This window comes from Triticum aestivum, chromosome 7A (assembly GCF_018294505.1).
Source record: "Triticum aestivum cultivar Chinese Spring chromosome 7A, IWGSC CS RefSeq v2.1, whole genome shotgun sequence".
Lineage (NCBI taxonomy): Eukaryota > Viridiplantae > Streptophyta > Magnoliopsida > Poales > Poaceae > Triticum > Triticum aestivum.
The window spans coordinates 115,951,748-115,965,859 of NC_057812.1; the positions used below are offsets into that span (position 1 = coordinate 115,951,748).

Below are 14,112 nucleotides of genomic sequence, written 5' to 3' on the forward strand. Positions count from 1 at the left end.
AACTTTTGGTCAAAAAAAAAGTCATCAAAACATATCAATATGAGATCTAGTTTCGAAGATCTCGTCGAGACGAATTTTTTTGTGAAGACGGTTTTTCGGTCGGAGCAACGGTTGGAGCTACAAAATATTTTGAAGTTTGAAAAAAAAGAATCTAGGATGACATCATCTTTTCGTCCTTTAGTGCATATATGCATGTAATTAGAGAAAGAAATGCCGTGAAAAAATTTAATCATTCTAATGCATGCATGCATGTAATTATAGTGAAGTAAGAATCGTTTTTGTCTGTTGCTAAAATCGGAACGTTTGGTAGTTATAAAAAGTCCAATATATTATATGGTTACTAAAAAGCCTACCAGGGAGTATAAAGAAAAACAAAAGTTTGTGAAAAGAATAGGACGGACAATTTGTTGATCAAAATGTTAGGTGGGTTGTAGGATACGCATAATCATACATTTTAATTGAGAAATTATCTCACAACTATTGATGTATGAAGTACTTTTGTGTAATTTTGTAAGGCCTTATTAGCCTAAAAAATAAGCACACTATATGACAGTCCTAGGCTATTGTATAGCATTTAGCATTACATTCCAACATTTATTTTCCCAATAATTTTTACTTGCAGGTATTATGATGAAGTACACAAAAATTTGAAAATGCACTTTACTTGAACCAAGTACCACCATGGTTGCAGCAGGACCCCAGTGAAGCAGTTATTTCCCACCATTACGGTGGTACCATAGCATCAATCCATCATCAACCTTACAGGAAACCTCCTTCTTTGGTCTTTATGGGAACTATACCTCGCCATAACTCGGGTTGGGCCGGGCCTAAAAAAGCCCACAGAAAAAACCTAGGCCCGGCCTGGCCTTTAGGCCTAGATTTTAGACCCAAGCCCGGCCCATTAGTGAAAAAGCCCGTTGGGCCTCAGGCCGGACCTCTTCCCTAAAACGCGCGTATGTCAAGCCCAAGCCGGGCCCACCCTACCATTCAGGCTAAAAATCTAGGCCCAAGCCTGGCCTGTAGACACGACCAGGCCGAGCCGGGTCGGGCTATTTGGGGCCGGGTCAGGTCGGCTGGTCGGGCGGGTATACCATGGCCAGGTATAATGGGAACCATAATGAGCATCTACATGAAGTCCAATCAAATGATTGTTTGTTTGAAAATAATTGTTGGAATGACAAAACGTAAGCGCATAGTTAATTATATCTGAATTAATTACCAACTGACGACAAAGGTAAATATGAAACACCTAGTTCTCTAGCGTTTGTAACAAAAATGCACAACCCAACGCCTTGCATGACTCAAAACTTTCATCCATTCCACAACATCACATCAAAAGGGCAGCGAGACGGGAGAAACATGGCCAGTCCAATACGGGGGGAAAAACTCGTACACACACTCAAACAATGAAGGCATATCACACCAAACTCAAGCGCCCAATCAACTGTCGACAGGCATATACACACCAAACCCTGGAACATGCACCACCCTCCATAGGCGCTTCAGACTAACCACAGTGAAGAGTAACATACACTAGTAACATACACATATCTTTAGACTATATTATTACTTTCATAGTGGGTAGTAACTTAGATGTGGTGTCATGCAAAGCTCTATTTATTAGGTTATAAACTCATATTGCATTGGGAGATGTGATGTTACAGTAACTAGCTAAGAGGGTGCTTGGATCCAAGGGACTTATTTTAGTCTGACTAAAAATAGTCTTTTTAAGAGGCTAAAGTTTCAAGCACCCCTGACTAAAAAGAGACTAAAACTAGTCTTGAGACTAAATTTTTTTAGTCAAGGGTACCCCTACCAAAATTTGGATTAGTCATCTCTCTCCTCATTTAACGCATCTCTTTTAACACATGCGAGTTCTGGATTGGAGGGTTTGAAGGATAATAAATGCTCATTAACTTGATTTTAGTCTCTTTACTATTTGGATCCAAGCATGGGTGGGGCTAGCAAGTTTTAGTCCCACTACTTTTAGTCATGAGACTAAAACGTATCCAAACATCCTCTAAGTTACTAGAACTACATCTCTCTTCATTAACTCATTGCCACATAGATAAATTTGCTAAATTGGACTCGAAGTTACTGTTGAAGTTACTCTCACTATGGCTAGTCTCAGCACAACGGCCGCAACCATAGGAATAGCACCTAATTTATAGGCATCGACGGGAGACCGGCAATTTTGAACCAATGCAGTAGCCAGTAGCGGCAGCCCAATGAAACGAAAAATCCAATACGGATGATTTTGACATAGAGGACATGATTTTAACGATGATGTCGATCACCTCGTGTTGTTGCATCTTAAGCAAAAATATGAGGCCAATAAGAAGAGAAAGCGCCGAGGATCGACGGCTACACTTGGAAGGTCACCGCCCAGATGATCAGCGGCAGGCTTACTCTTGATAAGGTTACCAAGCACCGGTGCCTATATTGTTGCTCTTGGAGTGGATGCATGCAAACAAACTATGTGAAAATATGGTTTTTGACGTGTATTCACTCAGCTCGGACTAGCGCTGAAAATAGTTGCAAAGTCATATATGTTTATTTTGTACACACGCGCCACCTACGCAGAGAAAGAAAGAAGTTAAGAGTTTATATCGAAAATGTGATCAGCTGATGCCTGATATTTTCGAAAAAGTGAAACGTGCTAGTTTTAGTTCAGGTGCACTGCCAGTCTGACACATGCATGCTAGTGCCATTGTCGGCACATAAATCCTAGTGACCGAAATGTCCAATCCGCATGCTACGCGAGCGAAAGATTGGACGGAGACGATCCATCATGCGTGCAAGCGAGCACCTCCCAAAATATCTTTGGCAGCCCAAGATCAATAGCTATCTGATAGCTTTCCTGCCGCTGGACACATGGCTAATCAGTCGTCCTTTGGATGGCAGCTCTCTCCTTCCCCTTGCCGACCCCATGTTTCATCGTCGTACCCTAATCATCACTCAAATCAGATTCACAGATGTTCCTCCGTTTCCCGGCGAAATGTCGACATGTATGTAAATCATTCGTGAAAATGTATGAAACTGGCCCTTCTTCGAATCTTCAACTCGAAATGAACCAATCTGAAAATATTTCATAAAGCTGGTTCTTTTGCATGACGTCCTCGGCTAGGACGCCATGCTAGAAAACATGACGCATCATGCTATGTAGCATGACGCCTCAGCACCGGGCGTGATGCAAAAAGGAACCAATTTATGAATTCTTCTCAGATTAGGGTCATTTTATGTTGAAGTTTTACATAAGGGCTAGTTTTGTCCATTTTTACTAAATCAATCTGCCCGTCATACACCACATCAATTATTGCGGTACGCTTTAGGCAAAACCGTGCAACCTGCGCCGCAATCACTCCACGTTAAAGACCTCCGAAACTGATAACGATACTAGCTCGCACAGTACGCATCCGGCACAGTGTCCGTCACAGGACGCGCGCTGGGGCGTCGCTGGCACACGTACGACACGACGTGCCGCTGCCGGCGACGGGCGACGTCGGAACTACAGTACGAACCATCATCGTATTCGCACCGTATGATGACCTGGTCCTTCCATGTGCTTTGCACGGGCTAGCTCACTTGGTGCCCTGGCTGGTCAGCCGGTGAACAGAGCCGGTGAATGATCTATATCGAGTCTGTCACGTCTCGCCACTATGTCCTCAGCCCCGGGCGAGTCGCACGCCGACACCGGCGTCCGCTTTGCACGCACGGGATAGCTCAGTTCGTGCTCCACAGCTGGTGAAGGATCTGGATCGATCCTGCTGCCATTGCTCAGCTACTGCCCATCGATCGATCGACGTGCGAGTTTACGGCTCTGCTTTTCTTACCGGCCGCGTCAGCGTCATCACGAGGTTAGTTTAGGTTAATTGTCGGGGTAGCCGTGAAAAACCTGTGCGGCATGCACGCCGTGAAAATACAGGAGCAGGTACACTGAAGGTGTTTAGGTGCGGCTACTTAAGAGATAAATAAGTTAGACGCCAAGGACTAAGTGAAACTATTGATGAAGAGAATGATGATCTCCTTAAGGCATCTCCAATGTCAACCGTAAAAATTCTTCAGCATCCGTCGGCGGATAGAAGGACCAGTCCGTAAACATGCATGGATTCGTGAGGTAGTCATTTAACCGTAGCCGCATACATTTTCACAACAACTCGAACCAACCGGATGAAATCCGTGTAAACACGGCCGGATTTCATATAAACTTGAACCAACCGTCAACCAAATAGTAACTCATGTTGTACTCGTGTCCATTGACAGTATAATGGCAAGGAGAAACTTTTCCTTCAGTCAGCCACGCAAAAAACGATGATTGTTGCAACACATTGATGTCTTTGTGTTATCCGGGCATGCCAAAGAAAGCGTGCCAAATTCAAAAATCATGTGATGCAACTGTTTCAAAAATAATGGTGAGCATTCTTAAAATGACCCTGATATTGCCCTCGTAAAGCCTTCGGGCAGTTCTTCAATTTCCAATGCATGCAGTCAAGAGATCCAAGCAAAGCTGGCCACCCTCTTGCTTCTGGGATTGCCAGGAGCCTCTCCGTGTCCGAACATCTCGACCACGACAATTGCAAACCTGACCATAGCATCTCCATATGTGCTATCAGACATCCATATGTATTCATCCCACGAATCAGCAGTCATGCCATATGCAAGCAACCGAAGTGCGGCCATGCACTTCTGGTAACCAGAGAAACCAATCGTTTCCACGGCGTCCTTCTTCAGGATGAAATACTCATCATAGGACCGGACACCATGATACAAATGATCGAAGACAGTCTTGCGCATTCGAAAACGCTGGCGAAAATGGTCAGTGAATAGTGCATCGAGGGCAAAGTAGTCGGTCATCTGTGTCGAATGCACGCGCACCCTGTTGCGGTTGACGACTCGATGACCCTTGATCGAGCCCTTGAAAATGGGAACATGCTCCTCCACACGCTCCGCGTCTTCAAGGGCCGCCTGCATCATCGCCATCTCATCAGAGTACTCCTCCTCGTCCGACGAGCCGTCGGACGAATCAACATACTACTCGTATATGTGCTCCAGATCAGAATCCATTGCTAAAAAGGAGTAGAGACAACTATTTTCAGCTTCGGCGATTTGCCGGGCATGGTAGATGATGGTACCTCGCTGGGCGATCCGAGGACAGGGGGTTGAACGGAGACGGAGAAGAAGTTGCGGGGAGCGCTGCTAGAGCGCCGAAGGTGAGGTAGACGGAGATTTCCGGCAGGCGTGTGGCATGGTGGCCGGGGTGGTGAAGCGGGGGCGATTGCAAGAAAGAAATAAGTAAGAAGAGAAAATGGAGATGATAGAATCGCGAGGTCCGAGAAGGGTTTTGGGTGGACCTGTGTCGGGTTTGTACGTTTCGCATGTCCAGACTCCCGTAAAGCTCCCCCACTTTTGTCTCGTTTTGCGGGAGAAATCGCGTCTGGACCTCCCCGCGTACTGATATAGGACCGCGTTGGATGGCTTTGGCAGTCCGGGTCCACCTTGGAGATACCCTTAGCATAATAACTGAGAATGTTCACGTAAATAATAGTGACGCAAAAAGAAAACACCTCAATCAGTATGACAGACTAGATGCAAACGGAAATCAATCAACAATAACATAAGTGCCACAGAGAGATATTTATCAGAACATAACTTAGTTGAATGACAAAGTGACACCAAAGATCAACAAGCGAGCATTCAAGCATATGACTTTAAGCACAACAAACCAAAATACACTGAACAGTATCCCCATGCCAAAGAATATAAATAAATATAGACAAATGATCAAAGATATCTATCGGAACATGTAGCACTGAAGATAAACTACTGAAAGTATTACAGTAGCACCCGTAAAAAAATAAAAAAAGTATTGTAGTAGAATAGAATGAGCCGGTGATGCTTGATGGTGATAGATGATTTGATAGACCAATTCACCCTTCTGCAAAAGAGCTACGTTTGGTTAAGAACTTGTGATGGAACACAGGAGGCAACCAAAATACCGGTGCCAATGTTGCCGCTCTGTCGGGCTGAAGAGGATGCAGGCAAATAAAATATGTGTAAAACATGGTCTTTGATCTGCATTCACTCAGCCAGTCTGACTCAGACAGTCTACAGATACGAAGTGTTGAAAATAGGTGCCGGTAACCAAACAAGCACTGATGAACATGTGAAGGATCTATATCGATCTAAGCGGGCCGTCACATGAACCAACTTGTAATTAAATGGTTAGGAGGACAGTGGTATCCCGGCCCACCAGAGTTTAAGTTCTAGAGTTGACACAGGTAACTCGCATTCTTTTTGGATTTATTTCTGGCCTTCCGGCAACGTGCGTTTACTGAGAGGAGACATTTTCGTCGACTACGAAATCATTTGCAGGAGAGTGAATCGGTCTCTCGAAATGATGTGTCGTCTCAGTCTCTTGACTACGAAATCGTTTAGTGGGGGGAGACATTTCCGTTGACTATGAAGTCGTTTGCAGGGGAGTGAACTTTGTTAATCTCAATATAATGTGTCAGCTCAGTCTCTCGAAGATGCTCATAGAACAAGAGGGTGCGTGTGTCCATGCAATTTATAGAGGTGAATGTATGTGTATATGTATGAGTGTCTGCTAATACGTTTTAAAAAAAAGTGGGCCGTCACGTCTGACCACTATGTTCCGTGTCCCTAGGACATACTCTCTCTGTTCAAAAATACTTGTTATCAAAACAAATAAAAAGGGATGTATCTAAGTATTTCCGGATGAAGGGAATACCTAGGGACGAGTCACACGCTGACACCATCGTTTCTTCTTTCACGGGATAGCTCAGTTCGTGCTCCAGCTGGTAGGGCTGCGCCGTCACGTATCGGTGTACCACCACTCAGGGCCGCCCCTGAGGGGGGGCAGGGGGGCGGCCGCCCCGGGCCCCCGAGATCTAGAGGCCCCCTCCCAGGTGTAGTGTACGTATAAAGGTAAGTAGCCCATTGGGCCATAGCTTCACGTAGACAAAAAGGAAGCAGCCCAGGTCCAGAAAGGAAGGGATGGCAGTACGCAAGTAAATCAGTGTACGATTGTGAGGAAACAAATCAGCGTAACACACGTAAATCACGTCCTTCCGTTTTGTTTATTCCATACTATCGTGAGACAATCTCCCTCCAAAATAAAAACAATCATGTGACGTGATTTATTCTGTAATTTCCTATATTCTCCGTTCTCCGCAGGCTCCAAACCATAGTTCCCAAGTCGCAGAGCCTATTGAAAATAAGCATTGGAGGGCTGATTGGTATCGACGCGCTGTACGCGATGACGACGCAGCATGAACATCGCCTAGCCCTGAAAATTGGCAGTGCTGGAGTGGGGCGCACACGTACATCGCCGAGTGTGCGCCACCAAAAATTCACATCACAATATCGCTGAGCGTCCAATGATTGATGCCGATCTAATCAATTTGAGGTACTATATGTCATATTACTATTCCCTACTCCCCGCAAAGAAAAATTCACTATTCCCTACAATTTCAAGTAAACCTTCGTGCTTTGAGGAAGAAACAATTTGATAAAAGTAGTTGCCAAAATAAAATTCTTGAAGCTGAGAAGGACTTTCATGTTAAATATTTGTTTGCTTTGCTTGATATGAACCACTTCACTGAAGTAAAGGATTTAAGAAAGTCACGGTGTTTAAAGATTTATTCAGATTACCGTGCATGTGATTGTTCCATCTTAGATATAAAAAAGCTTTTAAATTTTGAAATTATTATTGAACCATTTGGAATAAACAATGCCTGAAAGAGCTTAAATGGTTAGACAACATTATGCATCAAGAAGTGGATGACATTGACTTCGACATCGACACAATCATAAGTCACTTTACATTGAAGAATCTTACAAAAAAAATTGAAGATAATGTGCATTTGATGTTTATATTAAGAGCCCCAAATTTTATGTTCACCCCGGCCCCCAAAATCTCAGGACCGGCCCTGCCACCACTGTGCTCAGCCACTGCCCGTCGACGGATTTTTTGTCCAAAAAGACCCCCTGGCCAACAGAATTGCCAAAAAAGACCACATGTCAAAAACATTGTCAAAAAGGACCCCCTCGCTAGTGGCGGCAGGCGCGGCAGGGGACACGTGGCGCCTGCCGCCGTGCCAGGAGGCGGCGGGCCCGGCCGCCACCGGAGGAGGCGGCCACCCCTTGCGAACGGATTATCGGCAGTGCTTCGCGCCGCGACGGAACGGGACTGGCCAGGTCGGCCCGGCCGCCACCGGGTGAGGCGGCCTCCCCTGGCGCGGTCGGTGCCTAGCCGACAGGCCCTGCTGAGAGCGGGCCCCGCCAGTGGGCCTCGCCGCCACTGGGTGAGGCGGCACCCCTGCCGACAAAAAAGAGTTGCTGCTGCACGCTGACTGCACGGAAGGCGAGGTGCACTGTTGCTGGCGGCATCTTTGCATGCGCGGGAAAACGACACTGATTCCGTGACTCACGGCGCTGATTCCGATACAAATTTCGCTCTTTCTGATGATTCGAAAATTGACGCTGATAGCCTGCTTTTGCTTTAGTCATGCGCGGCGACAGGTTCCCTGTTGCAGACTTAGCTAATTCCCTCGCGCGTGCTGGCTATTGCTTGAGAGGACGCGACGGCACTGCAGAAATACACTCACTCGTTGCGGGAATCCGAGGTTCCCTGTTGTGCCGACACTACAGGGATCCTAAAATATCCCGCCTAATTTCCTCTGTTCTCGCTTATTTTCTCGCCATCATTAATCGTCTGAGCCTATAAAAGAAGACACCGAGGCTCTCGTCCAGCCATCCTAGAAATCGCCAGTGCGCAAAGTGTGTAACACATTTTTTCAGTCGATATGAGTTTGCCTTGTTCAGATCAAAGCATTAGGCCGAGGAAAATGAAGAATGCAAGTTTGCCTCCTGGGGTGGCAGTCCTGCGGTGTTGGTGTGGCGATCTTTGCAAGGTGAAGGAGGTGACGGATTTTTCTGATTGGTTGGGCATGAAGTTTTTCATGTGCGCCAATTATGAGGAAGATCCTGCCGTAGCTCTTTCAGAGTACGACAAGCCTCGGGTATGCTTTAACCATCACGAATAGATATTGTTGGTATTTTCATTGATTCTTTAGTAACATTCTTGTTTCTTGTTGTAGTCTCCTCCGCCTCTGTGCATGTACTATCGTTGGATTGACACGGAGAAGCCGGCTTGGGCAGTGACTGAGATTCGTGAAAGAAGTCGCCGTGCGTGGAATAGTTTATTTGCGGAAGAGCGACGCGAGAAGGCGGAAGCTGAGGAGAAAGCAGAGCAAGAGAGAGAGTTAAAAGAATACTATGCGGAGCAACACCGTTTTTTTTAGGAAATGGGAAAAAAACAGGGAAGAGGCTCGTCGCATGGAGGAGCAGGAACGACAGCGAAAGGAGGCTCGTGAGGCTGAGAGGCAGAGAAAGAAAGAAAGGGCTCGCGAGGCCAAGGCAGCAGAAGAAGCTGGCGATGGAAAAGGAAAATATCCACGCTGGACTCAGTAGATTCTTGTGGTAGTATTTTAAATTTCGCAATCATTTGTATCTTTATTTCTGCACTTTAATGTAGCTTTATTTCAGGAGTTAAATGTAGGTTTATTCCTATAATGTATCTTATTTTCAGTTGTGCCGTGTCGTAATGGAAAAAAATATAGTTTAAGAATAAAGTAGTGGCATTTTCTTTTCCTCCACTAATATCGAACATCGTGCAACAACTACAAAATAAAATTAAGATAGAACATAATGCCCTACAATAAGAGAGTACAAACTAATAATGCAAGTACATCCGAATTAAACGGTAGAACTGGAATAAAACTACATGAAGGCATCATCGTCATCCTCCATCGATGCAGAACTCTTGCCCTTCGGGGATGTAGAACTCTTATCCTTGGACGATGCAGAACTCTTGCTCTTCGAGGATGCAGTACTCTTGCCCTTAGACGATGCAGAACTCTTGCCCTTTGATGATGCAGCACCCGGAAGCGGCGGCATGAAGATATCATCTTCATCCTCGCTCTCCTCAGTCCATAAAAATGGATGATTTTCTGCAGTCCTTCTGAAAGTTTCACTCTTCGGCTCCACTACATTCTTCCACCTTGCACGCAACCTAAGAAGTTCTTTACGTACCTCCTCATAGGTCCTTTCAGGCCACCCAGACCTACGTAATTGGTGAGCCAACTCATTCCTTATGGTGTCACTACCGGTGAGTTCGTCCCATGGAACTATCCTATTGTCCATCCTGAAATCGATAACTAGCCTCAGAAGAGTCCTGCTCATCCCAGGGTGAAAACTACGATCGAAAGGATAATGGGACATCTCGACTACACTACACTCGAATGCTTATCCACCTCCGTCTGAAGGGGGTTTTATAGGTAGAGAGGAGAAAATGGCGGGAAAGAACGAGTGCAGTGGAGCGGGATAGTATGGCGGGAGATATAAGCGGGAAAAATTGTTCCTGACTGGTGCATTTTTATTTCAGCAAACATAGATGTTCAAATCGAAAAGTCTGATACACACATACACGTGCATAGATGAATCACCCTACTTTACGATGACCACCTGGCCTTTCCTTACGACCGGAAGGGGACAAGCGATTAGGTGGTCGGGTCACACGAAGACCGCGGCCGTACTCCAATTCGGCTTCATGTGTCTGCGAGTCCTGCGTAGGTGGTGGAGTCGCGAATCCTTGTTGCGAACCTGAAGCGTAATTGTACGCGTATGGTTGTGACTCCGGGGGGATAAAAGATGGGCCAATAACATCCCCTCCGAAGAACTCTGTAACTAATGATGTAACCGTGTCGCCAAGATCATGTGATGCTCCCCGGAGGCCTGTGTTGACGCCATGATCATGTGATGCTCCCCGGAGGCCTGTGTTGACGCCGCGTTGGGTGTTCTCATCGCCCCAATTAACATCAGGTGTGTCCTGCACATAGAAACATTTTAAACAAATTGTTAGAGGATAATATATGATATCATTGTAAATGCATTGAAATGTAAACATGACTACCTGAGCATATCCCTCTCCTATACTGTCTGGCCATTGTACTTGGTGCTGGTTTAAATCTGGTACACGAGTCTCCTCGGGCATGGGGATCCCTCGCGTGGAGAGAAACGGCTGAGATCCCTCACCTTGGGTGTATGCATCATATCCTGTGTACGCATATGGGTTAGGGGAAAGAAACTGCTCGGGCATCGAATCCAAGCCCGTGCCATGGTCCTGAGATGTCTGCCCCTGACGAAGCTGCATCGAAGAAGAGCGATGCAGTGGTAGAGATGAGTCATGTCGTGGCAATGTCGTTCTAGTACTCGGACCCTCCCCCCATTGCTCATGGCTCGTACGCGCCTCGCTCGGTCTGGACGACGGTGCCGCACTCGGTCTGGCTGACCTCGCTACCGGCATGTATGCTCCAGTGGCAACGTCGTCGCCTCTACCGCATCTGAACTTCTTTGCCACGAATTGTTGCAAAAGTTTCTGGAATGTCTTGCGATATGGGCCCTGGGCCGGCATGCTATCCGTAGCCATCTGCCCTACTTCGTTGACATTTTCAAGCTGAACAATATTTGAATGTTATTTAGTTCAAATGATTATAAAATGATGGACCTAAAAAAGTTACAAGTGATTACCAGGTGGTCACGATAGTAAGCTGCATGCAGCTCAACATGTCTCCGCGCCTGCTCCTCTTGTGTGAGATGTGTTGGTATAGTAGCTAGCTGACTGGCCAGGCTAGCACGTGTGTTCATGCAGTACCACTGCTTGTACGCTTGATCTGTACTTCCATCGTACGGCCTGCAAAATTAAATAATTACATAAACCGTTGTGATGAAAGCAAAGCATCTTCACGCATCGTATGATCATCGTAAAAAAATAATATACATAAAATATACCTTAGTTGACGCACTATATCTGCTAGCGCTTCATTTGTCCACTTGTGTACCCATTCACTGTTCTCTTCCCTCCAATCGTATAAACTCCAACCCCTGCCCATATTGGTTAGCCTGCAAATTATGTAACAAAGTGTGAGTTTAGTAAATTAAAAATGACACTAACTATTTAGGGATGTCACATCTTACTTATGTGTTTCCTCGTCGATACGTCTGGGAAAAGGTGGTGGAATTTCTTAATAGAGACCGAACTGTCTCATTACACGCTCTGGGTTGTAAGGTTCAACACACCACAGGAACAATAAGTTGCAGCGAGTCAGCCAGAATGCACTATCGGTCAACATGCCTGGTGTGAAGTGTCGAGCATCAAAGACCATTTTTAGCTGGTCCTGAGTCCACGGGTTCCATGTGACTTCTGCCTCATCAAGTATCTCAAACTGCTGGTGGTACATAGGGTAACAATTTTTCGCAATATCTGGAGACCAACGTTTCCGTGCCTTTGTCCACCTGGTGGCCATAGTTGCGCTAGCACCCTCGCCAAAGTCATATGGGTATATGGGTTGTACTATACGAGGTCGTCCTACAGGGAGGTATTCCCAGGACCACAACTGTAGAAACTCATAGGCGACACAAAGTAATGGAGCTTTTTGTGCGAAAGAGGTTTTTTGCGTGGCATCACACAAGCCTCTGTATGTATGAGATAGCATGGCAGAACCGAAGCTGTATTTTGGCTGCTCGGGTAAAGGTTCATCTACCATATTCTCCGCAATGTAGATGAGACCAGGGACAACAACGTCCCCATGTGAATTTGGAAATAGATTCCCGAGGAGCCACAACAAATATGCAAACAGATGTCTTTTTCTCGTCTCCTCATTGGCGAAGCTAGATAAATGAAGAAAGTTATCACGAAGCCAGACGAGTGGGATGCCCCGAGGGTTACCAGAACGTTGTGATTCTGGCATTTCCATCCCAAGACGGGCTGCTATATCTAATGCCCAAGATGGAGACACTCGTGGAGAGACTACCGGCTCACCTCTAATTGGTAGAGCAGTGATCATAGAAACATCTTTCAGTGTAGGTGCAAGCTCCCCAAAACGAAAGTGAAAGATGTGGGTTTCAGGTCTCCACCGGTCAATGAGGGATGTCAAAAGGGATGGGTCCGAACGTACTTGGTCGTCGCATGATGTGAGCCTAGCAAAACCTTGTAGTCCATAAGCGTCAAGGTGAGCAAGGAAATGATTGTGTATTGGCCATGTTTTCTTTATGGTTCGAAGTCTGAAAGGCCGATAATCATGCTTAGTATTTGGTTTCAAAAATAGGTGGCAACGGTGCCCGGCGTCATGGGGCCCCTGCAAAAGCACTGGCACTTCACCCATAACCTGCACACAAACATACAAATATAAATTACGAGGAAGACAGAAATACAAATGCAAATCAAAATTAACTTAAAAAATACAAAGAGATACGATTTACATTAATTATCTGAAGTTAACATCAGGAGTACAATAATACAAAGAGAATCAATTTAAATTCAATATAAGTACACATAACGAGTAGAAATATAAATAGACATGGCGAGTACATATATATCAACATCATGCGTTGTTGTTGGCTCGATACGGGCAGTCTTTGCGTGAATGTCCAGGACACCTGCAAACGCGGCATCGCCTTGGTTCTCCCATCTGGCTATGGTCCATGTCATTGCGATGACGCCTAGACTGACGTCGTCCCTTTGCGGTTCTCATCAAGTCGGTGTTCGGAACCCATTTCGGCCCATCTGGCCACAACATTTTGTAGTTCATATCAATGCCCCAAGCCCAGAACTCACCGTTCCAAGTGTTGTACAGATTGTACATGTTGAAGTACGGCGATATGTATGGCTCGACGCTGATTTTTTGAACAGCAGCCGCCCGGAGCACATGACTGCAAGGGTAGCCCTCAAGCTTGGGCTTGTTACAAGTGCACTCACAGGAGGTTGAGCCAAGGGTGACAGCTTGCTTTTTTGATCCTCTGTGGTGACCCTTAACGTACTTGGCTCGCACATTGACCTCCCACTTATTCCTAAGTGCGTCCACTTTCCTGCAGCCATGACTTTGGGACTTCTTTGCTTTCTCGTCCAGATGTCTTTGCATCTTCTCGGACCATGGCTTGTTCAATTCAACTTGTGCTTTGGCGACGGTGACCCTGTCTGCAAAGTATGACAGGGTCCGGTTCCAAGTTTCTTCAATTAGGGCTGTGATAGGC

General features: G+C 45.9%; 1 protein-coding gene across 1 annotated transcript; it reads right to left on the minus strand.

Annotated features, from left to right (window-relative positions):
• Positions 1 to 4,375: 4,375 nt before the first annotated feature.
• Positions 4,376 to 12,386, minus strand: LOC123153141 (uncharacterized). Its single transcript, XM_044572405.1, has 7 exons — positions 12,160 to 12,386; positions 11,872 to 11,982; positions 11,611 to 11,773; positions 10,994 to 11,536; positions 10,598 to 10,909; positions 4,583 to 5,031; positions 4,376 to 4,466 (listed from the first exon to the last, which is right to left on the minus strand). The coding sequence occupies exons 1-7, from the start codon at positions 12,384 to 12,386 to the stop codon at positions 4,376 to 4,378; spliced, it is 1,896 nt and encodes a 631-aa protein (XP_044428340.1).
• Between the last annotated feature and the right edge of the window lie 1,726 nt (positions 12,387 to 14,112).